Here is a 23984-nt window from a genome sequence, read left to right as displayed (position 1 = left end):
GTGGTGATTCTCGCCTTTGCGTCCATGTCAGTCTCGCCACTGCGGTGCATTTCTTGAAAAACATCAAGTCATTAAACTTAAGCTGCTGCTGCACCGACAGCAACCCGTGTTCGGCCGCGTCAGGGAAGTGCCGCCCTTACACAAACCTGAGGGCTCTTTTTTGAATTTCTTGATGTTGATATCGTTGGAAGGGTGCCACGCGGGGGTGCCGTAGAACAAGAGCGGTTTCACCATCGTCTGGTAGGCCAATTTTTTCATGCGCGGTGAGCAGCCGTGCAGATTTCGCGCCGCGAACGAGAGCACTTTAGCTGCTTTACCGCGCGCGATGTCCGTGTTTTTCCCCCCGCAGGTCTTTTGACACTTGGAAGCCGCTTGCTTTTCAAAATTATTTGTATTACTAGCTTCACGTTTATTCCATTTAAATTGGGGTTAGATTTCAATAAAAGTGTTTCAGTGAGTTTACGAACACTACCATGATAACCGATGACACATTTAAAAAAAAATCCTATTTATGGTTCAATAGAATGAAGTTTGGTTTTAAAATGAAAAAATTGTTTTATAGTATATTTTTTTCTTGGTTTTTTGTTTTTATTTTTGAGCTTTCAGATGAATATTTGCATATACGATCAACGTCATTTTGAAAGCAAAAGTAGCGTTTGTGTTCATAATTTATTTCACTGGTTCCCTCCATCTTGATGATGGAAGGCAATGTTTTTTTGTTTAATTACCTTTACACATTTTCATTCTCCATCAGTTTGTTAAATAAAGTAATTATAATAATCATACTCGTTACGACATAATCATATTTAAACAAATGATCTCGTGGGTTTGGTGGTGGAGGAGGAGATATGAATCAAGGGGGGTGACCGGTCGGTCGGGCTGCGTCATCAGCCCCGACATGGGGAAGCTGTTCCAAGATACAAAATCTCGCGAGCCTTTTGCTCTACATCGGTTTTATAAAAATCAAGATCTTACAAAAACAGCGTAGCAGCTCGTCCGCCGAGAGAAAGACCGGACGTCTTACAAATATCCAACACTCGAGTCCTAGTTTTAACCAACTTAAGAACGAGACGGAGAAAAAAAACTATGTTGTCCAGTCCCCTGCTCAATTATTCACCAATCAGACACTTGGGGCCGAAAATCCGACAGTGGAAAATATCACAGTGGCAATATTAATTAGACACACTATCTCGAGGGATGCGTCTGCCTCATGACTCAGCTCTGCTTTCTCGGTGAGAAACACTATGGAGGGGTGTTCGCGGGCGGGGCAGGTGGAAAAGGAGGATCAAGGAGCATAAATTGTCATAAATATTTGGCCGGCTTTCCAGAGAGAGAAAATCGACCCGGGAATCCGCAACAGTTTTCAAAATTAAAAATAAAAAGGGTGCCTCTTTCGAGGGAGGCACTTGAGATATAATAACAATATGTGGGTCAGGGTTAGAAGTTAGGTAAAGGATGAGGTAAAAAAAGGGAAGGAGAGCCCCTCGCTTCTTGACTATCGATGTGTTAACACAAAGAAGAGGCTCAAGAGCCTTCGTCACCAGAGTCCTCGGGTTCCTCGAGCCACGTGATGAACTGGTGTATCGACTTGAGGGCGACGCCACGCCCCTCCTGCTCGGCCGGATCGTCATTCTTGATCCACGCGCGGATCGCATCCTTCGAGAGAACCGACTCCTCCAATAGGTGCGTCAGGATCGACCGAAGCAGGCCTGCAATCAGGAATAAAAAACAAAAAATCGTTAGAAAATGAATGGTCTATGGAAAAAATATTTGTGTGATTTGGATCCTCTCAGACCTGTTGAGCAGAATTTGTGCCATCATGTGATGGAATATGGACACTTTTTGAAGAATCATCATTTTGGATTGATTGTTAGTTCAAAAAACTCGTGAATCATTAACAAAATCCAACACTCAAAATGACTTTTGACTCTTGTTAAACTTTGACTAGATATAAAAATCAGCATTTTCGTTTTGCCCAAGAACACTTTCAAAATGCATGAATTAGTTAAATGGCACAAATTCGAAGAGCGACTCAGTTAATCATGCACCACACATGAAATTAAAAAGCATTTGAACTCACTTGGCGGATGCTGCAGTCTTGTAACAAATGCCTGAATGGCAAACAGTGCCTGAGACTCAAGTTTAGGCGAGTTGTCCACGTACAGGCAGATAAGCTTGTTGAACTTGTTAAAAGTGTCCTCGTTCAACTTGTGCACATCACCTTGCTTGTCTGCAAATCAAATAACAAAATTTTCAATTTAAAAATTCAATTTTCGTTTGATTGAGACTCACTTGGGACTGAAACCTCACAAATTGTCGTCATCAAGGCACGGATATACTTAGGAGTCTTAATTGCATTTCCCACATTAACCTGCAAAATTTGGATTAAAATAAAAGTTAATTGGAGATAGTGTGGCGTCAACTCACATCTATGTATTTGGTCACTTCATCAAAGCCCATAGAGCCCATCAGATTCACAAGGCGGTCATGCATTTCTTGGGCAGTCATAATCTCGACCTCCTTGGCAGGCGCAGGGGGCACACTGCACTCCTTGCTGGTGTCTGATAAGTAGGTCAGTTGCTGGGGAAGGAATGTGAAAATAAATATATAAGACAATCCCTTTTAAATCTTACATTTTTTGCCAGGAATACGTCAACATCCGTAGAAATAAGGTTTGCCAAGTTGATTTTGCTATTCCGCCACCGTAGTTGAATCCAAGCCGGTCCCTGGTAAATTTGAAATTCAATTTTTGAAATAAACACTTCTAGAAATAAACTGACCACGTCCTTTTGAAGAAGGTGCAGGCACTCGACCAACATTTTGCTGGCGCCGTCTTTATCACAAGATGCTAACGACTCGCAGAGTATCTTGAAGGTCACAGCTTCACAAGCAATGAGTGGAACTGAAAACAATGGCAAATTAGTTTTTTTGACCCAGATTGAATAGATTAGGAAGAACGCACCAAAAACTTCAGCTAAGTAGGTATAAATTTTAGGTATGTCTATGATAAAGTCGGGGACAAGACCAAGGGCTTCATCAAGACTCTCTTTGAGGACAGTGGTTGTGAAGACATCCGATTTGTAGAGATGCAATACAGCGTCTAACATTTTCTTCCGCTTGATTGCCGACCACTCGAGCACTAAAATTATCCACTGGTCCAGCATCAGCTTGTACTGTGTGCTGTTCACCTCCTCCGTTATGCAGAGGATGAGCTCCTGTGAATAAAATTCATGATAGTCCCAAGCAATTCTTTGGAAATACAATTTAAAATAGCGATTTGTACGTAGCCATTTTGAAGGCAAATAGTTTAATGAAATTTGCCAGGCTTCGGCCACACAATTTCTTTGGCACTGATTATTGCAGAAAAGCTTCCGAAAGCAAGAACTGTCTTTGAACTCAGTGCTTCAGCAAAATTTTGATTTTGATTTACCTCTTTATTTTCACTATTCAAGTACTCATCAAGCAAGAGCTTTGCCTTCTTCTCAACCTCTTCCATGCTCATGATCAGAGGTTCTTCCTTAACTGGGGGTTTGCTCTTGACCTGAGAAGCGCTGGAAAGCTCGGCCTGGCGCTGCAGCGAGCCTTCCCTTGAATTGGAACGGCTGTGTCGGTTCGACATTGAACCTTCTGTGAAACAAAATTGAATTGTAAACATAACTTTGTGGGGATTTAGGTCAACTCAAGATTACCTGAGGAACTATTTTTGCCAATCAAAATATCCCGTGATTTTCTGACCTTAGAGTCTTGCCCGTGAGAACCTCCCACATTCATCCTGCAAATTATTTTCATATTAGTTTTCATTTTTCCATTATAAATACACAAACTCACAAAGGCGGTTTGTCTAAGTCTTGCTGTGAGAGCAGGGTGTACTTGTTGGCTGTCTGAGGCACTGCTGGTTCTGGCTTCTTGGAGCTGGAGCTGCTGCTGCCCTTGCCCCAGTTAGTGAACTGCGCCCGCGAACCGAGAGAACCAAGAGCGTGGTCCTCTTGCGGCTTGATCTGCTTCAACTTGTTTGAGTCAATAGGTGCCCTCGTCAAAGAGGATGTCATTCGACCACCCCCGCTCACTTGCCAGCCGTCGTCAGACATGCCGCCACGACCCCTCTTGCCAGATCTGGTAATAAATGTTAAGGCTTATAATTTCATGTTTCTCCAAAATTTTCATCATTGGCATGATTTATAATTTTGATTGTGGGAAATTCATTCTTATGCAGGAAGTGGAAAAAAGTGGTGAGACTTGTATCTAATGAATACACCATAGAATTTTTTTACATTTATTTTCCCTTCCTTTAATTTTTTGCCAAGTTAAGAAATGTGTGAATTTATTTCCACAAGTTTCAAATTACGTCTTTGTACTAACCTGTCTCGATCGCGGTCATCCTTTCCTCCTCGCATTGGCGTTTGCGTATTGAGGTTGATGGCCATCTGCTCTTGCTCAGCCTCCTTGGCAATGGCATCCATGGTCTTGGGCGCCTGGTCAGACCGTCTCGGCTTCCAGTTGTCGTCACGCAAGTCAATCACATCTTGCAGCATGAATCTGATGCGCGAAGACGTCTGCCTGCCCTTGACGATCGACTTCATCACCTTGATTTGAGCTTCCAAGTCCTTCAATCCAAAGTACAATTAAAACCACATCAAATTGAAATTGAAATATTTCTACCAAAGCCTTTGCATTCTTTTCAATCCTTGTTTCCAGGTCTTGGCCAATGGTTGTGAGGAGTTTGCAAAGGCACTCTAAAGATTCTTCGTTGTGGCTCTCTAGCAGTTTGCAAATGCACTGCATCATAATGGCGCCAGTCAGCATATGAATCTTGTAAAGCTCGCCAATGAATCTATAATTTTTTTTTTTTTTCATAAAAAATGGGATTGATGACATTTTATAATTATCCGCCTTCTCACCTATTGACACCAACATATTTTTTCCTCATCCGCCTGTCCTCTTCCTCAAGCTGCATTTCAAGTTCTTTTCTCTTGTCAGCCTCAGCATTGGCTATGTTCTTGAGCAAGTCTTCCCTCTGCTCGGCGAACTTGAAATTGCGCTGCTTCTCCTTCTGGAACTCCTCTTGACACCTCTGCAGCAACTCCTTCTTGAAGTTGGCAACCTCCTCGCCCTTTCCTTTGGGGTCGCTCTTGCCCGTCTGCACGCTCAGTCGGGACAGAGTTTGGCACAACTTGGCATACGTCTCGCAAAAACCAGGCTCGTCAACAGCCTTCAAAGAAAATAAAAACATGCTTTAAATTCTACAGGCATTATTTTAAATTATAACTGACCTTGTCAAACACTAGATCAATAACGCCCTTCAACCTCTCCCTCGTGTTAATTTCCATTTTCTTAACCTGCTCGACCAGCAGGTCAAACTTTTGCGGGGTGAGCTTGTTGAGGATGCTGCGGAACTTCTTGAAAAGCTCTTCATTATCAGCTTCGCCATTGTCGCCCTGCGGCTTCTGGCCAAGCACTGTTGGCTTCCATGCATTTTCGGTTTCATTCAGTTTGACATCTTCATTGAGCGATAGATTTAGAATCACTTTGGTGGGCTTGGGTTTGCCCTGTTGACTACTCTTACGGAGTAATGACTAGGAAAACATAAAAAAATTTAGAAATACGCGTAGCATAAAATGGAGGAAACTCACCCCTCTAGGAGTTTGATTCATGAAATTTGGCATCAACAGTGAGCCAGCATCAGTTCTGTTCAAATTACCCACAGGTCGCGAAGAAACAGGTCGATTCTGCAGATAGAAATTTTAGACAAGATATCCTCACATTAAATAAAAGTGTTTCATTGATAAATTTAATTTATTCAGCTTCCTAATAAATCACTGCAAATCAGAAACTCTAGTTTGGCAAATGGAAATAGGTATCATCCTTGAAGTCTTTTAAGTAAAAATCAAATTTGACAGATATTATCGTACCTTGTCCACAACAACGTCAAGCTTGGGCAGGTCTTCTGGCCTTTTGAGGGACTGCGTGTCGAACTGTAGTTGCATCAGGAAGTCTCTATCATACCTTTTCTTTCCTTCTTTATTAAAAGGACTCCATTGATCTGGAAATAAATTAATTTTCCTAAGAACTTCCTTTTCAAGCAATTAAGTTCTGATAAGATTAAAAAACTTCAGATAGTTAATTGGTTGAGATCACAAATATTCAGAAACTCTAGTTTGGCTAACAAAGGTTATCATCATTTGTAAAGGATGACTAGCAGAAGGGTTGCATGATTCTCACCTTCACTATAAACTATTTTAGTCGTCAAATCGGGAAGCTGCTGCTCAATCACAGTAGGAGTATTTGAGCCAGAACCTGCAGAAGGGGCAACGACGGCGTCTGCTACGACGGAGCTTCTGGAGTTCTCTTCATTTTTAGCTGCCACCAATTTATCTTCAATGGTCACCATTTTAATCTCCTCCTGTGCAAGAAGAGAAGTTTTAGCAAAATACACAACAAGGTAAAAAAAAATTAATTCAAAAGAGGTTTAAAACTTTCAGATATTTATTAAAAAGATCACAAAATTTCAGAAACTCTAGTTTGGCAAAATAAAAGTTTTCATCACTAAGTAAGAACTGAAAAAAATTGACTCTAAAAATTGAGTCAATTAAAATTCTGATTACTAACCTGTAGTGCAGGAGGCAGGTCGATATTGGTGGGGGCGGCTGGTGCAGTCTTTGCGTTACTTGACAACTGCGGCGGCGAGGGCTCTCTGACTTCTTTTGGCGGCGATGGAGAGGGTGCTTTAGGGGCGACCACGGGCTCTGGAGGCGGTGGCGGCGGCGGTTCCTCCACAGGTGGAGGCTCCTTTGGCAGCGGAGGCTGCACTGGAGTCTCGGGCTGCTGCGTCGAGGTCTGCGCCGGCGGTGCCTCTTTGCTGCTTGCTTCTTTCTGTGAAGGCTTTCGAGCAGGTTGGCGCCACTGATTTCGCCCTAAAAGAATAATAATAAAAAAATTCAATTATCAAGAAACGTTTCAAAATTTTCAAAAGATTTGGAAAAGTGGAGAAAAACTATTTATTATTTATTTCATATTATCATTGAAGTTTTTCACGTCAATTTTTTTCTTCCAAAAAATCTCTAACACTTTGTAAGATCAAAGTTAATTATTTCTTTTTGCATGTGTTTGTGATATTCCAACCCCCTACTAGGCAAGCGTCTCCAAACCGAGAAAATTAATCCAACTTCCGTTCCATCTGGAGACAATGGAATGTCTCGGTTTGGAGCTGGCGGGCGGGTTCGGGGTCGGTGCCACAATTATACATTAGACGTGAGAGGTGTAAAGATTCTCTCACTCGCGCGCGCGGCGCGGTTTGGTATCCAGAATAGCCACGCATCCACGGCTTTTCTAAAAATAGCCAACAAGAACAAATCGAAAGACGGAGGAGAGTAGCCAGTCAGGCCGACCGGTGTGGGGGAGCCGCGGCGAAACGGCACACCGCGGATCGATCCGCTAATTGAATCAACACAGACAAATGCACGCAAACCGATCGATCGCATATTTTCATCCAAGGCTTCCAATCGAAGACAGAATTTTCCGGTCCATTAGCTCTTCTTGCACGTTAATTGGAGCAGATACAAATTTCACAAATTACATAATTTAGATTTGAAAATTTTTCCATCTTGTCACATTTTATTAAGAGATTAAATTTTTAATTTCTTTGTCGTGTAAGGTTTCTAATGTTCCAATCTTTTAGAACCAATCACTAATTGAATAAAAAAATAATTTCAAAATTTATGACTGATATAAGAACATTTTTACAAATAAATACCAACCTTAGAAAACAACTAAATTAGCAATGAGACTTTTATAGAATTTATGTGCTACTTTCCAGATATATTTTCTTTTCAGTGGACAATAATAATCAGTGACATGTCAAAGGGAAGAGAGAGCAAAAATTAAACAAACAAAAGTGACGTCATGTTTAAGGAAGTTATGCAGGCACCATGACTCGAGATGAAAATTCCAAGACAGAAAATTCTTTGGGAAAAACGCATAAGTTTCAAAACTTATTTCAGCAATCCTTGAGCGACAAATAAATTGCAATTAGAGCCTGATTGAACTTTAAAGCGCAATTCTGTGGTCAGAGGTCAGTCGTCGACTTTTGCAGTGCAGACAGAGAGTAAATGGCCGCGGGCAAAGATCAATGAAGGACCACGTTTTCCTCTCTGCGTACACAGACGTGGCTAAGCGGATTAGGGGGCGGCGAACGGGGGCGGCCACTCACCCTTGGTCGAGTTTCTGCGGCCGGCGCCGCCGCTTCCGGGGCCTCCGCGGCGGCGCCCGCCGCCCGAGGCCTTGTCCATGGCCTCTTAGTGTTTCGGCCGCCGACTCCACATTCCGACCCTCGACACTACTTTTTCCACGACTACGCGAGAGCACCGCTGCCGGCGCTCTTGCTGCTCTGCCGTCGCCTCTGGCGGCGGCCCCAGAGGCACAGACGGACGCCCTCTCGCAAACGCCGCCCGCACCACAGATTTTAAATTTCAAACGATCTCAGTTTCATTAGTGATTTACTTTGTCAAGAAGTTTGGCCCAGTTTTTGATCATTGAGAAATATCTTGGTACTTTTTTGTTCTATTTTTTCATGTTTCACTTTTTTCGAGTTCAAAATTCAATCATATGCGTTTTGGTTTTTAGTTATTTTAAACAATAAATTTACAGACGACTTTCTTATTAAATTTAGCAGGCAAATATTTCGATTCAGTGCAAAACCAAAGTTAATTAAATAAATTCAAGATATTTTTCATTCCATTTTTTCCCGAGAGTGAAACAAACTTTTATAAAATTGTATGCACTATGCGTCGAAGGTCGTGCGTGAAAAGCAAAAAGAACCAGTCGGGTGCAAAAAACAAACCGGTCCACCCGCGGTTGCAAGTTTTTCCTCTCTGGGCTGGGCGTCGCCTGCCCACACCAGCCAACTCCGTAATAAGAGCGAAAAAATGCAACTCGAGTTATATAATTTTTCTGATCGGTGGGTAAATTAGCAACAGCAACGACCACGCCTTCACAAAACGAGAGCAAGAAGTTTTTACTTTCTACAACTAGACCTCGCGGCTCTGAACGCATTAATGCAATTAATCGACACAATATTGCATATTGACCGAATTTCTTCAATAATAATTACTCGACGCTTCTAGTCGATTCTGACATAACCACGTACTAAATTAAATGAAAAAATTTTGAAGTGGAAAGAAATCAGCGCGGTAGGTACGAACCGCAGGTGCAAGGCAAGGGTCGACCTGCGAGTGAAAGTGTTACAGCGAAATGTGTCCGATTGTTACCAGGCGAGTGGCGTGACGTCACAACCAAACGACGGACAAATCTAGGACGGTGACCCGTTCAGCGGGAAAGATCGCTTTCCGATCACAGCTGTTCCAAGTGGTCGACGACGAGAAAACCGAAGTGTCATCGCGATCGCGACCTCTGATTAGCATAAGTCAAACGCGGCTCGCACCCTATTTGAGCAATTTCTATTAAAAAATAAAAAAAAGACGTGAAAAAATGTGACATTTTGAACGTCCGGAAAAACGAGCGGAAAACTTCCGGGCTCTGTTCAGGCGACATGTAGTGTCTGCCGTTAGTGCGGCCTTAGCGACGGAATTACCCGAATGACCTTGAGATGCGGAAAATCCGAATCGCGCCTGCAAATGGATTCGTCCTTTGCATTCGGCGTGCCTGACTCACCCTTCAGTTGTTCTTTTGGGGAGGGTGTTTTGGCCAGAGAAACGGGCAGCGACCGCAAGTCGCAGCGGTGCCACGTGCACTTGAGCGAGCAGACTGACTTTGCACAGCCGCCGAGCGAGAGAAAGAAAGAATGGCACGGCCTTCTTACAGGCTGAGAGCCAGCCAGCCAGTTCGTCCGTCATTCAGTCAGTGTGTCGCGCGGTTTAAAGGCGCAGGTCGCTCATTTACACAGTCTGCTTTTTAATAATTAAGCAAATTCGGTCATAACCTGTCTTACAAAAGAGTATACATCGGACAGTGTAAAGCAATTTTCAACACATGATTGCACATGATTTGAATTTTGTTTTGTTACAGCATTTTTTCTCCAAAATTTAATATCATTTTTTTTATATTTGATAGTCTTTTCTACAAATTTGATGCACTTTTTATAAAATTATTTTCCTCATATTAAAAATTAGGAATCGGATGTTGAGAGTTTAAAAACATAAACAAATTGCTCTACCCCTTGCAAATAGAGCTAACATCTATGCTGCTTCCAGTTCTCATTTGCTTTAGCACCCTTCCCAAGGAACTCAAAAAATACCTCATGAGTCCCAAAAATGGGCCAATTGCAAAAATGCCACAAAGATTATGTTTCAAGTTGCTATTTAAACTAGTTTTTGTTTAGTGGCAAAAAGTTTGTAATAACTGGTCAAAAAAATTTAATTTACAAATTTGGCTTTGCATTAAATTTGGCATGCTTGCCAGATAACCATCTCAAAGAATAAAAAATAAATTATATGATTTAAAATTTCGGCTGACCTTCAGCTGCTTCCGTCTGACCAGCAGGCGTCTCTGGCTGCTGCTCCACCACAGCAGGGGGCGGCTCCTGCACTGGTTGCTGCTGCTGCTTTGGAAGTCTCTGAGGTTTAGAGCCCCACGCGGGAGCAGGTGCGGCCGGTTCCTCCTTTGGAACCTCCACCTCAGCAGTCTCAATTGCGGGTGTGGGACTCTCTTTCGGCGTCTCTTTTACCCACACCTTAGTCTTCGATTTCGGTTTCGAGTCTTCAGGGGGAACGGGTCCGTTCGTGGGACCAACGCTCGGCACTCGGGGAGGCGGCTCGGATATTTGGGGCGCGGAAGGTACCACTGCTGCCGCAGAGTCTTCCTGCCTACGAATTTCACCAGCAGCGATTGCCACTTTGGCAGCAAACTCAGCAGCAACATTGTGTTCCACTTGACTCTGCAATTAAAAATGAAAGATTTTAAATAATTTTTTGTAAATGCTTACACAGTTTTAAATTACAGTATTAAAAGAAAAAAAGATAAGTCAACGTGATAATTATGAAACGCTTCCTATGTTAAGATTTAATTTGTTTTAAAATACTCTAATAACATTACTTGACTGAGCCTTTCCCATTTCCAAAGCTGAAAATTATAGTTTATCTTTTGTAAACAGCTGGAAATTAACTTTTGCATAGATAACTTACCGGTTGAGGAGTTTGCCTGGCACTCGAGTCGCCCGACCTGGGCGGCGTGGCCGTGTTGCTGTGACTACTCTCGAGCATTTCCTCGAGCACGTCTTTTCCAGAGTTAGGGTCGATAATTTTGATCGCATTCTTCCTCCTGCCAGAGCTTGAGCTCTGCGGCGGGGGCGGCTGCTGCATGGGGACACTTGGCATCTGGGCAGTTGCCATTTGTTGTTGTTGCTGTTGTTGTTGCTGCTGCTGCTGCTGTTGTTGTTGTTGTTGCTGCTGTTGCTGATGGGGTGGTGTCGGCGCTGGCGCCGCAGGGGCGGCCATCATGTGCTGGGAGGCTTGGGGCTGACTCAAGGCATTTCGCATCATCGGCACTCCTTGTCCATTGTAAATCATGGCTGCAATTTTAAGTAAAAAACGTTACTAAAAGAGGTCAAAAAGTGAAAGGGCACCTGTACTCTGTTGGCCTCCTGGGTACTGCACGGCAAAAAATTGCGGATAGACCGCTGGCTGGCCGGGGTAATAGGGAGCCGCCCCTCGTGGTGCATACTACAACACAAAAAGACGGGTGTGAGATAATTTAGCGTTCACGCAAATGAAAGTCAAGTGAAGGCAGGCGCCTCAAGAGAGCAGTTTTTTGGCTGCTCCAGTCTTCCTTGTTCGAATCCCACGTCACCATGCCGTTCACACGGTACCAATCACCGATGAACATTCAATATCAATAAAAGAGATTGCAAAAAACTCTGTTCTCCAGTGACACAATTTTAGTTTTCGATAGTTTCAGTCTTGGGATTAAAATATTTGAGACATGATTCCAAAATAGATAATATGTTTGTAATCCAACCCTACAAAATTAGAAAAAAAAATATTAAATTTAAAAATAAATTACTAGAAACTTGATTAACAACAAAAGTATAGATAAATTTACAATTTTTAAGCGAAATCATTTAAATTTTGAAGTGCCAAATTTTTAGGAATTTTGTCTCAATCAGCTGCTCAAACAAAAATGTCCTACTGGCAGGAAGCAAGGCGTGTTAAAAAGGGAAACACTCACCATTTGGGGCGGGTAATTGGGGTCCCAGTTTTCGTACATGACGTTCTGGAGGCCCACGAGGGCCGCGGCTTTCGACTTTGGGGCAAACTCTATTCAACGGCAAGGGCCATATGACGAAAGTTAGTTCGTGATTGCCACGACTGCTGCTCAAAAAGCACACAGTCAGCCAGGTGAGGGGAAACGGTCGAGGGAGGGAGAGAGTACGTGCGTGCGTGCATCCATCAGATGCTGCTGACGTAACGAGAGCACCAGCCAAAGCGGCATCGCAGGTGCACCGCAAAGAATGGCGAATCCGTTGCTTCGTACAAAGTCAGTGGGTCTTTGCTCTGCTTCCGACAGCAGCTAGGCTTGCGCCCTTGAACTCCACTTGCCACTTAGCAGTAATAAATAGTTCCGGTGTGGGCAATAAAGTTTAGATTGGGACTATTTGAGGAGGAACATCCGTTTTGAACAGCTGATAAAATTTATTACGATATTTTGTGCGCAGCTTACCTGATAAATATTAGGAATAATTGTGGCCTGGTTTGCGGCCATGCCGGGATTCATCGCGTACATTGTTTGATGCATCTGTAACAGAAGGAAAACCTTTTGATAAGTCCGAGGCGTTTTAAGCGGACGATTAATGAAAACAAAGCGGGGTGAAATGTATTAATAGGCAACAAAAAGCACACCACCAGTTTGAAATATTTGGAAAAATTGAAATAAAAATTAACCAGCACCTGGGCACTGCATGAGAGGCAAGTGTGTGTGTACGTGTTGGGTGTTTGTGAGATAGAGATAGAGACAGGAGGCTAACCTGAGGGGAATATCCAAGCTGAGTTTGTGACATAGTGTTAGGAGCCACGGGCCTATGGTTTGGTTGTTGCATCCTTTGGTTAATTGGGTTGCGCGCCATGTACTGAAAAATAGTTACACAACATTTTTGGTTGGTTTCTTTCCTCACGTCGAAGGTTGGAAAAACTCGTGTGGTCCAGTGCAGAAATTTTCAAATTCTGCACAGACCTAAATTAACTAACTTTTTGTTTTACAAATAATTACACAAAGTGACTGTTAGAGTTGCTGGATTCAAATGTGCGATTATTGACTTTAATTCCCCCATGTACAGATAAATACCCTTAGGTTTGTAAATTAACAACTTTTTTAAAAATTCAGATTTAAATGTGCGTTGAGATTGGAATGATGGAGTTAAGAGTCCAGCTCCCAGAACAAAGCACCCAATCAGCAAGACCCAAATTGGAACACTGATTAATCTTAATAACAAGTTAATTAATTGATCTGCGCTTATTTACACCACACACAGATAGAGAAATCACCACACGATCACGGATCAAGAAAGCAAACAGCCAAATCTGAGTGAGTGGTTCTCAGCATAGTCAGTCGAGCTTTTCTGAGTCAAACTTTTATGCAAGGAAAATTTAAAAATCTTCCAAAAAAATTCCCTTTCAGGGTTTGAGTTCAAACCCAGTTATAATTCATCAGTCTGTTTGAGAGATTTTTAATGTTTCCTTGCAAAAAGCCTGAGTTTGCGGAGTGGCTTCTCAACACCAAGCGGCTGTTAGCAATGAGAATTAAAGGTGACTCACCTGAGACTGCTGACCTCCTCTGTGCTGCTGAATGTACTGGAAACTGTTCCCTGCAACGCACCATAAAAATTGAAATAGTTTTTTTCAACACAGAAAAATTTCAAAAACTGACCTGCCAACGACTGTTGCTGCATGCCGTGCGGGCCTTTGCTCAGATCGCCCATTTGCTGGCTCTGCTGTTGACTTGGCGGGGTCGACGACGGGTTCGGCTGCTGCATCTGGGCCCGCATGTTGGCCGAGTTGGACTGCACATTCTGCCCGGCAGCTGCGTACACCTGGTGGCCGCCTGGACCTCCGTACGCCGTGTCTGCTCCTGTCAAACAGAAAAAAACATTGAAAATCACTAAATCAGGATTTTATTTGCTAAACAACTAAGTCATTGACCCTGTAAATACAACAGATGTGATAGCAGGTTATGAGGGGGTTTTAATGGAGAGTCCCTTTTTAACAATTTAAATCTTACGGATTTTGTAAATTGATTTTTTATTGATCAGTTTACTTTTCTTCAAACTAGGCAGGTGTTCATCTCAATGAATGCAGCACAACAGAGTGCTGGGATAAAATGGCTGCCATTATTTACTGCGGGAATGGTGATAATAAAAATCTGCGTCAGTCACTTGCATCAAAGTGATTCGCAAATTTTTTTAATAAAAATGAATTAAAATTAGTATAAATGTTAATTTTTTTAAACATTTTTGAACATATAAAGCACGTCGAATCATTCACTTTGGACACAAATTTTAATTATTAATTTTGAATGTATTTCTAGTTGACAAATTGAAATATAATTTTATAATAATTGCCATGACATATGAGAGGATTGTAGCTTTAATTGGCGTTTTGGGGGTGACTCACTGTGCAAGAAGGGGGCGGCGAGGGCAGCCACCTGATGGGCCCTTGGCGGCCCCCCGGGCATGAGGCAGCCCCCCGGCGGGGGTTTGGCGCCACTCGCGAACCGGTGCTGCACCATGTGGGGGCCGTGGCGTGCGAGGGGCGGCCTCGGAGGCGGCCGGGGGCGGCGAAAGTCGGATGGGCGTGCTGCAGATGCAGCTTGTGTTGTCATCGATCTGTGGCTATTCGCCTGACTCGCGCGATCAGGGGCTGCTGCATGAGGGAGCGGTGCGACGGGGGTGCATGTGGTGGCAGACAGATCAACGACCCCGACCCCCGCGACATCTAGCTGCCGCCCCACCAACTGTGCCGCCTCCAAGTTCACGCCAATTTTTTTCCCACAGATTAAACTGTTGCCGTTGTAAGAGATAACTTTCGCCAATCCAGAGTATTTTTAATTAAATAATATCTAAATCAATTATTTGGAAAATTCACAGCATTTTTTAAGGAACATAGCTGATTTCTGTATAGTTATCATAATTAATTTTTTTAAACAACGGAGAGAACTATGGATTAGTAGCACCGAGTTGTCCAATTATAGATTTATCTCCCAATGTGATAAACAGGATGCTCACTGTGGTCTCTTTTGTTGGTTTGAAGTTTGAACGTGGCTTTACATTGGTTGAAGTATTTCTCCCCCTGTCACATGGGCTAATTCCATAATTTGAAGCACAAGAGCAAGACAAAAGTAACGTTATTTTGGAATCACTCGCTTACATTTTCTACCCTGAGATTGCAGTTTTTAAATAGAAATAAGGTACAGAATTTAACTCACATTCTTTGAAATATAATTGCTGTGGCATTTAACAATTTTTCATTAAAGAACTCATTAAGAACTAGTTTGATAACCTATTGAGTAAATTTGGTAATGAACTTTTACGAGAATTTGAAAATAACTTTTTTATAATTAACATTTATATTTTGAATGTTGGGAGTTTATATCCATAAACGAATCGCTCCATTAAATAATGGAGCTAACATTTATAAATGCAGCTCTCATTTTATTTGGCACTCTTCTCAAGGAACTCAAAAAATGCCTCATGAGTCCCAAAGATGAGCTGAGTGCAAATTCCAAGATACAGCCCTGATGATTAAGTTTAATTAAACAATCAAGCCGATATTAGATTTTTTTTACCAAAGTTCAGGAATGATATTCCAACTCTTTCAAGAAGTAATCAAAATTTTGACTAAAAAGTTGTGTTAAATATCCGTCTGCATGAATTTCCATGAGGAACTTGCTTGCTCACTATTATCACAAACAAATGAAAAAAAAAACACTACACTGTATGAAAAAAAAAATGTGAAATTAAATGTCATTTTTTAAAATATTATTTCATTTCGTAAAGTTTTTTTAAAACATTTGGCACGATGAAAAGAAAAATCAAGTAATTTTGATTTTTAAACAATCAAGCTTAACTTTGGCTCATAAAATTTACATTTTATCTCAATATTGCAAAAATTTAATTATTTTTTATCAAATATCAACAAAGAATGAGGCTTAATTTCAGAATATTATAAATTTTGTGTGAAAAAATATATGATTTGAATTCTTAGCAGTCTTGGACCTCGAAACCACACTGTAAAATGTTTGCAAATTGATTGCACATGATCAGAAAATAATAATCCAAGATTGAAAGTCATAGACTTTTCTTAGTAAATCATAGTAAATTAATTTTATTTCCTTTGATTTAATTAAAAGACCGTTTAAATCGCACACTCTCTGTCATTTTATAATCAGCTAAAAGTTGAAATGATCACGAGAAAAATGACGTTAGGCAAAAATAGAATGATATCTCTTGAAGATAAGCAAGCGAAAGTGGAGATTCCTTTGAATCAACTATAAGAGCAAAAAGTCACAAAAAACGTTTCTTTTTTTGTTTTTAATTAAAAACCATTTTCGTCGAACACAAAAGAAACCAATTTTTTAAAAGAAAATTCCTAACGAAAATTTTATCATTTGCTCTTAAGTTGACAATTTTTACATATTATTTAATTATTTTTAAATTTTGCATGTTGAGTTTAAAACATAATAAACAAATTGCTCTACCCCCTTAAAAATAGAACTAACATTTATGCTCTCTGAGCTCTCATTTTGTATTAAGCACCCTTCCCAAGGAACTAAAAAATACCTCATGAATCCCAAAGATGGGCCAAGTGCAAAATTTCTAGAAATAATATGTACCCTGAAGATCACGTTTGAGCGATCAAGTTTCTTATTTGAAGTGACCTAGTTTTGGCAAGGTCACTGCTCAGCTTGTGCCGAAATGACAAAAGGTCACCCAGTGTTCTGATATATTACAAAATAAAAAATTTCTTTAAGAATGAAAAGTTTGATAATCAAATTTAAAAATCCGCCTTGCAAATTTTCTTTCATTTTTCCACCTGTTGGTTTCAAAGGATAAGTTTGAATTTTTTGGCATTTATTTATATTTGATTTGATTATAATGCATTCAAAGATTTCAAAGAGACCCGAGGGGAGATTACGAGAGTTGGAAAATTCCAGGACCCTGGCACGTCTTTAGACTTTAGAAATCGTCCGGTTGCGAAATGGGGACGACAGACTCTACTTCAGTTCGCTCGTCAGCGCCATTGTGATGAAAACACCACCGCAAACAATCAAAACATCAGCCCTGATTTTCAATTTCAACTTGACTTTCCTTCGAGAAAGATTGCAAATTTGTCTCAAATTTCCCGAAGCATCTCGGAACTTACATAAAGCGTGGTTTTAAAAGCATTCATTGATATTTGAGATGAAAATTAAGATTGCGGAAATGCAACGACGTCCTTTTCGGAAAGCGTGGTGAGAGGACGTATCCGGAAGTCAGGGCAGAGGCCCTCCGGCGGACGTCCGGCGTCCGAAAACGAGAGCTTGCTGGGGTGGAGCATTTGAATTTATGGCTTTGCTTACCGACTCTGGATGGATCCTGCGGCGTCCGGCCGGTAAGAATATACTGGGGGTAGCCAGTCGGCGGGGGCGCCGCGTAGGCAGACGAAGGGTACGGCGGCCGCTGCTGGGGCTGCTGAATCTGTCCTGCACTAGGGTGTTTGCCCTTCTGGAGACTCATGACACTTGGCTCTTGTTCACGCTCTCATTGAAAACTGCGCCCGTCTGCGCCTCCTGCCATTCTCGCTGCACCCTTCCGGACACTCGTCCAGCCTCGAACACTGCCGATGGCCGAGATAAACCGCGATTTTCCGACCGATCTCACTGTTCGCCCGCTTGAATTAGACCATTCATGTCGGCCGCAGATAAATACATGCCAGAAACACAGCGTTGCCACACCGACGGCGGTTCACGCTCTCTCGGAGGAGCAGCGACCGCGAGACGATTTTTTTACAACAATGATACCGGTGTTTTATTTTTCTGAAATAATCTCTAGATTTTGAGCAGATTGATGCAACATTTTAAAATGTAAGTAATACATTTTCTTCATATTCATATTCATAAAAAAATTGAAAATGCTTTTAAAAGGATTAGCGGAATTCGAAAGATCGAAAATATTTTCAATTATTTTTTTAATTGACCGGTTTTTAACAGTTAAAGAATTTACTTTAAAAAATAATATCATTTCCCATTTTTCCCTATTTAAATTAAGTGTAATCACATACTTAATCTTATCTTTCCGTTAAGAAAATTTATTTTCATAAATTCCACGGTTAATAATTCTGAAATCGTCATCTAGGAATTAAAGATCATTAAAACAGTTATTTTTAATTCAATGTTGGTAATCAATTTCGTTTTTTGGCGGGCTCACAGATGTCGTTGTCAGCGTCGTTTTCTGTGATTTTGGTTGACGCATCGCATCTTCCGCAAATTTTCCCATCAGCAGACATAAAAACCAAAAAGCGAAGCTTTGCAGATTTACTGCGTACACCGTTTGCGGATCTGTGACTGACGTCCCCGGACGAATTTTCGGCAACCGGCGCAGAAAATGAGCGAGAAACGCAAGGCCGACGAGGAGCTGGACGGCAGTGAGGCCAAAAAGCCGCAGCTCGAGGAGGAGGAAAAAAAGGAGCCTGATGCCGCCGACAGCAGCGGAGACGCTAAGCCGGTATGCTCGACTTCGTCCATTGAACCTGCGCTACTTTTCAAATTCGAAACTTCTGCATTTTCCAGCTGGTGCAGGGTCCTGAACACGCTGGCACGCTTGTTGTCTGCGGTCAGTTCAACTGGGACATGGTCGGCAAACGCGACAGCAAGCAGGCCGCCCCTGCAGTGCCTCAGGGGCGCACGCTCTGGAGCCCTCATATCTTCGGCCCACTGAAGGATGTCCGCGTTCGGGTCGCCACCTCTGGAGGTTGCTCAGGTAAATTGTCTCTAAATTCAATTAATATCGAGAAAATGATTATTTTCGATTGCAGGACATAATGTTATTGTCACTGAGGATGGAAAGTGCTTCACTTTTGGAAGGAATGTTAAAGGGCAACTTGGTTTGGGTGATGAGGAAAGACGAGACATTCCAACGTTAGTGGAGAGTCTCAAGGGTGAAAAAATTGTTGGAGCTGCTTGTGGCAGACATCACACTTTGTTCCTCACTGGTAAACAATATTACATAGAAATGTTGTTAAAATTTCATTAGATTTTCATAATAATTAAATAAAATTTAAAATTTTGTTGATTTAAAAATTTGTTCCATTTAAGATCGAGGCGAAGTATACAGTGCCGGAGATAACAAATGTGGCCAGTGTGGGGTTGGCAATACAAACCCTGTTTTGACTGCAACAAAGGTGCAATTTGTTAACATTTTGTATCACTTTATAATGTGAAAGAACCACAGATCAAACATCAGGGAGCGCCAATTGTGAAGGTTTCTTGTGGCGCAGAGTTCTCTGCTATCCTTGATTGCCGTGGAGTTTTGTTCACTTTTGGACTGCCTGAATATGGCCAGTTAGGTATGGTATAAAAAATCTATTACTTTAAAAGTTACTTTCATATAAAGAGGAAGGAATAAATTATTTTAGGGAGGATTTTTTAAATTAAAATACATGGCATTGCCACTATTAAAATTATTTTAAAATCTTTTTTATAAAGTTAATTAATAACTAAAAACCTGTTTAATGATTGAATTATTTAAACTAGGTCACAATACCGATGGAAAGTACTTCATCACAAGCACCAAACTGGGCTTCAATAACGAGACAAAGCCGAAACGCATTCTAATGTACATCGAAAAGCAGGGTCGGGACAACCACAGCACTCCTGTGGATGACGTTGACATTCAGGATGTGGCCTGTGGTGTCAACCACACAGTGGCTGTCGACTCCAAGGGGAGAGTGTTCTCCTGGGGCTTCGGTGGCTACGGCCGCCTTGGACATGCCGAAACCAAAGACGAAATGGTGCCCAGGAGAATCAAGTATTTCGACACACAGACCCGAGGCATTAAGAAAGTATTTGCTGGGTCCACATACAGTCTGGCTCTGGCTGAAAATGGTACCAAAAGAAGTTGTCTCATAGATTTTTTTTCTCAACCGTTCAATTTGCAGGAAATGTTTTCTCATGGGGCATGACCAAACGCACAGGGGAGGCCAACATGTATCCCAAACCAGTGCAGGATCTCTGTGGATGGGACGTTAGGAGCATTGGCTGCTCCGTGACAAGTGTCATGGTGGCCGCTGATGAGTCTGTCATAGGCTGGGGATGCTCCCCCACCTATGGTGAACTGGTAAATAGGATATTTCTGAATAAAAGTGTTTATTATACAAATTATAAATGGATAAACGACACATTTAAATTCAAACAGATCAATTTATTTCAATTTGACATTTTTCTGCTAATTTTTTATGCTTCTTAAATTGAACAAGTCGTGTGAAATTTCTTAAAAATAAGAAAATAAATATATTTTTTAATAAGGATTGGTAGATTTTTTACCATTTATCTTTTGGTTTTCAGGGACTTGGAGAGACAAAAAAGTCATCTGCAAACCCGACGGAAGTGAAGTTGATGGATGGTATTCATGTGCACGCAATCGAAATGGGCATGGGGCACACCCTGATGATCTGCAGGGACGAGTCTGAGCAAGATAAGGCTAATCTGGCCGATCTGCCTGTCTACAACATCTAAACAAGCCGCTGCGCATTCCTCCTTATTTATTAATTTACGCATCTCTAAATTTGCCCATTTTTGATGACAACCACGAGAGTTACTACTTAAGGTTTGGAAATGTAAGGCTGGTCAATTACTTAACTCTGGATCTGACATCGGAGGAGCCATCAAAGTAACGTAGACTCAATACCTCTCAATTTTATTTTTTTAAACATAATATTGATAACAACACTTATGGGTAGCAGTAGTTTGTTAAGGTAACAAATAAAAAACAACGCAGGTGACGCCTGAATTAAATCGGATATATTGGGAATTTTGATTCAAAGAAAATAAGAAAATCGTTTGTTATATACGAATAATATTACACCCTCAATTTATTTCAACGCAATTTTGCACAGCAGCCGAGCAGAATCGAAAAACGGTTTTTAGAGTTGGTTGCTTCTGATAAAGTGGGCCGTCAGATGTCCTTGGTCTCCATAAGCAGCAATTTCCTGGGGTATGACGGCGCTCTCCTCCACCCCAGTGCACGGGCGGCACATGCACTCCAGGGGAGCTTTTGTTACCACCTTGAAGTAATTCAAACAATTAAAAAACATCGATTTTGGCCAAAAATTTACTAACCTTTCTGAATTTTCGTTCTCCGGGCTTTGCTTTGGGACAGAAGAGGGTCACACTGGCCTCCCTCTCGCCACTTTCCTGGCAGCACATGCATGACCGTTCCATTTGCCAAATCTTAGACCCAGAAACCTTTGCCCAAAAAGAAAAAAATCATGAAATCTTTTATCTTTGTAACAATTTTGAAATGTGAATGAATCGAATGGAAAATGAATACCCTACCATACCAGTCGTTACCTGAAGGTAGCTGGTACATCTGCCGGTGCAGGCAAAGCTGGGGATGGGTTTGGGGACGCAGCCCGGGTACTGCAGCACGTGGATGACGGGCGTGACCGAGCACTCGTCTGCAGCGGCCACCGCCAGCAGGCCGACGGCCACCGAGAGCAGCGCCTGCAGCCAGCCAGTGCTCATCTCGGAGCGACAATCAGAGCGTCTCTGCTGCTGCGGCCGCGCCACGACCCTTTAAATGCGTCACCCCACCCCTATTTGTCAACCCCGCAGCCAGTGCGGTTTACCAATCTCTTGCTCAGATTGATGATTTTTCCCTTTACTTTTTTGCCATACAACAAAAGGGTAATTGGTCTTGGCTAAATCCATTTGATTCAAATCATTTTTGTAAATAGAGAGAAATTTTTACAAATCGATATAATGAAAGGCTGACTAGAACTTTTTGATTTATTTTTTCCCAATTTTCAACACTAACTGCTCATGAAAAAAAAATAATAATTTCAACTTCCTATATTTTAAGAAATTTTAAAGGTGATGTCAAAAAGCCTGAGTTTTTATGAGGTTCTATTGACTCCTCAGACTTCCGACTCTTATTGTTAGAAATAACTTTTAATATTATTGCTAACAAAATTTAAAAAGGCTTTCAGATACATTGTCAAGTTTTATCGTTAGAAAATTGCATTTTTTTTATGTTAGTAAACCATTGAATTAACAGAGAACCATTATCTAGTTTAATAATCGAAAACTTCCAGAGTGAATTTCTTATTGTTAGACCATAAATGGCAAAAGTCACCAATCTTATTAATTTATAGTCACAGCTTCGTGCTTCATGCAAGGTCACACTTTTGGATTGCCCACAATTCTTTTTTTTTTTAATTAAATTAAACTAGTCATGAGTGCTATATTTGCATTTTGAAATGCGTGCTATATTTTTGCGTGCCTTGTTCGCTGTTGCTCTCGCCTTGATTTTGGCGCTGTGAAATCCTCTCTCCCTGCTGTGCGGCGCAGCATGCATTGGGGTGGCAGTACGCGCCTCTGGGGGAGAAGGGTAACCCTTTTAGACACCCGCGATTATTGACCTCAAATACATGCAATCAATCACATCTCAATGGAATTACTCAATTTCTCTAATACTTTTTTGCAATCTGTCGAAAGTACTTCAAATTCACTTGTAACTATTTTTCTCTTTTCTTTTCCAACGCTTGTGGATATTTTTCCATTACCATTTTATTTGATAGTATTTGTTCCATTTGAATAACTTATTTTGTTATGTATTAATGTAGAAATTTAAAGAAATTACGACAAAAAAAGTGTATGTATATTAACAATAATTAAATTATTTAGAACTTCAAACTTGAATTTTGTGTAAAATGTTAAAAAAAAAAAAGTATAGTAAATTCTACATTTTTTTAAACGATCTACCCATATTCTTGAATGAGCCTTTCAAACGGAAATTATTATAGGCTCCTTTTATATGCCAATCTCATCTATTAATTATATCACAAATTTCACAAATTTTTTGTATTTTTATTTTCATAATTTTATATTTTTAAATTGAGGAAAAATTTCTTTTTTAGTTTATTCACAAATAATACAATGATTGTTATTTTCAATTCTTTATTTCATTTCTGTATTTTCACATGGCCCACATAATGATAGGAATTAAAGGAAGAAACGTGTAGGGCTCTGCTGCCTGTTTTTTTCGCTTGTCGTATTTTTGTTCTCATCAGCAAAATCACCGAGAGTACTCGCCGCACTTGAAGCACTTGCATTCGGCGGGTTCCTTCAGTTTGATGTCCATGGTTTCTTTTTCGCCGTGCAGACGCGTGCCGTCAGGGTCATAGCAGTGTGTCAGGGTCAGGGTGCGTTCTCGCATGAAGGTCTCTCTGCAGCAAAAGCACTCCTACGCCAAAATAAATAAAAATTCATTAATTTGAAATAAAATTAAAAACAAATTCTTGGTTCTTCAGCTATTTCTTAAAAATAAAAATAAAAATACGTTACCTTCAGGAATCCAGTTGGAGTGACAACACTGGGCTGGACCTGAGAGGTGCACTGCCCCTCGCACTTATTGACAGCCACGTCTCCATTGCAAGTGCGCTGCAACCTTCCAAGCTCATCAAATTCCTCTGCAAAAATAATTATAATTTGTGAAACATTGGTAAAAATTTTGTTCAACCTTTGATGAGGTGGATCTCGGCAGGGAGACTCTCGCACGCCTCATCGGTCTCGGGCGCCGCGAGGGTGTTTTGCACCAGCCAAAGGGCGAGCAGCACCAAAGTTCCCGGCACGAAGGCTCGCATGGTCTTGTCCGTCCGTGAAGATGGTCTGCGCGCAGACTGGCGAACAACCACGGTTTTATGCATGGGGTGGCGCGATCGGGGTGATGGTGGGAAAAATCATGCATGCATTCTTGCTCTGCCCATGTCACCGATCACAGCGTGAAT

The 23984-nt window shown here is 41.4% G+C and overlaps 3 protein-coding genes across 7 annotated transcripts; 1 reads left to right on the top strand and 2 right to left on the bottom strand.

The window, feature by feature from the left end:
* Positions 1–551: 551 nt before the first annotated feature.
* Positions 552–17929, bottom strand: LOC132204800 (eukaryotic translation initiation factor 4 gamma 1-like). Of its 5 annotated transcripts, none has more exons than XM_059633572.1 (26): positions 17560–17929; positions 13873–14073; positions 13761–13810; positions 12974–13075; positions 12670–12744; positions 11576–11672; positions 11136–11521; positions 10468–10888; positions 6607–6911; positions 6220–6400; positions 5910–6040; positions 5631–5726; positions 5271–5573; positions 4899–5209; positions 4660–4831; positions 4360–4604; positions 3829–4113; positions 3690–3772; positions 3431–3627; positions 2963–3215; positions 2781–2902; positions 2634–2726; positions 2428–2580; positions 2293–2371; positions 2081–2230; positions 552–1709 (listed from the first exon to the last, which is right to left on the bottom strand). In XM_059633572.1, exons 1-26 carry the CDS (start codon positions 17714–17716, stop codon positions 1525–1527), a joined length of 4833 nt encoding a protein of 1610 aa, XP_059489555.1. In that variant the 5' UTR covers positions 17717–17929; the 3' UTR covers positions 552–1524. The 5 variants fall into 5 exon arrangements, with proteins under 5 accessions (XP_059489555.1, XP_059489556.1, XP_059489557.1 ...); XM_059633573.1 differs by having other exon boundaries at positions 11582–11672; XM_059633574.1 differs by lacking the exon at positions 12974–13075.
* A 494-nt stretch (positions 17930–18423) lies between these two features.
* LOC132204802 (protein RCC2 homolog) lies at positions 18424–20996 on the top strand. Its single transcript, XM_059633577.1, has 8 exons — positions 18424–18703; positions 18769–18958; positions 19014–19190; positions 19294–19379; positions 19430–19544; positions 19732–20082; positions 20136–20314; positions 20542–20996. The coding sequence occupies exons 1-8, from the start codon at positions 18584–18586 to the stop codon at positions 20710–20712; spliced, it is 1389 nt and encodes a 462-aa protein (XP_059489560.1). The 5' UTR covers positions 18424–18583; the 3' UTR covers positions 20713–20996.
* A 1-nt stretch (position 20997) lies between these two features.
* LOC132204609 (uncharacterized) lies at positions 20998–23878 on the bottom strand. The gene is made up of 6 exons (XM_059633230.1): positions 23717–23878; positions 23542–23666; positions 23277–23440; positions 21547–21769; positions 21316–21441; positions 20998–21260 (listed from the first exon to the last, which is right to left on the bottom strand). The coding sequence occupies exons 1-6, from the start codon at positions 23838–23840 to the stop codon at positions 21120–21122; spliced, it is 903 nt and encodes a 300-aa protein (XP_059489213.1). The 5' UTR covers positions 23841–23878; the 3' UTR covers positions 20998–21119.
* Between the last annotated feature and the right edge of the window lie 106 nt (positions 23879–23984).

Source organism: Neocloeon triangulifer, unplaced genomic scaffold (genome assembly GCF_031216515.1).
Source record: "Neocloeon triangulifer isolate White Clay Creek 2 clone unplaced genomic scaffold, ASM3121651v1 ptg000022l, whole genome shotgun sequence".
NCBI lineage: Eukaryota > Metazoa > Arthropoda > Insecta > Ephemeroptera > Baetidae > Neocloeon > Neocloeon triangulifer.
This window is presented reverse-complemented; position numbering and strand designations above follow the sequence as displayed.

Excerpts from the sequence above, each read along its gene's own strand:
- LOC132204800 (XM_059633572.1), bottom strand. The coding sequence starts at position 17,716 with ATGAGTCTCCAGAAGGGCAAACACCCTAGTGCAGGACAGATTCAGCAG. Across the intron at positions 6,401-6,606 it reads ACCTGCCTCCTGCACTACAG|GAGGAGATTAAAATGGTGAC; the intron begins GTTAGTAATCAG and ends CTTCTTGCACAG. Across the intron at positions 2,727-2,780 it reads ACCTTCTTCAAAAGGACGTG|GGACCGGCTTGGATTCAACT; the intron begins GTCAGTTTATTT and ends CAAATTTACCAG.
- LOC132204802 (XM_059633577.1), top strand. The coding sequence starts at position 18,584 with ATGAGCGAGAAACGCAAGGCCGACGAGGAGCTGGACGGCAGTGAGGCC. Across the intron at positions 19,380-19,429 it reads CTGTTTTGACTGCAACAAAG|ATCAAACATCAGGGAGCGCC; the intron begins GTGCAATTTGTT and ends AAAGAACCACAG. Across the intron at positions 20,083-20,135 it reads TCTGGCTCTGGCTGAAAATG|GAAATGTTTTCTCATGGGGC; the intron begins GTACCAAAAGAA and ends TTCAATTTGCAG.
- LOC132204609 (XM_059633230.1), bottom strand. The coding sequence starts at position 23,840 with ATGCGAGCCTTCGTGCCGGGAACTTTGGTGCTGCTCGCCCTTTGGCTG. Across the intron at positions 23,441-23,541 it reads CTCCAACTGGATTCCTGAAG|GAGTGCTTTTGCTGCAGAGA; the intron begins GTAACGTATTTT and ends ATTTTGGCGTAG. Across the intron at positions 21,261-21,315 it reads GAGAACGAAAATTCAGAAAG|GTGGTAACAAAAGCTCCCCT; the intron begins GTTAGTAAATTT and ends AATTACTTCAAG.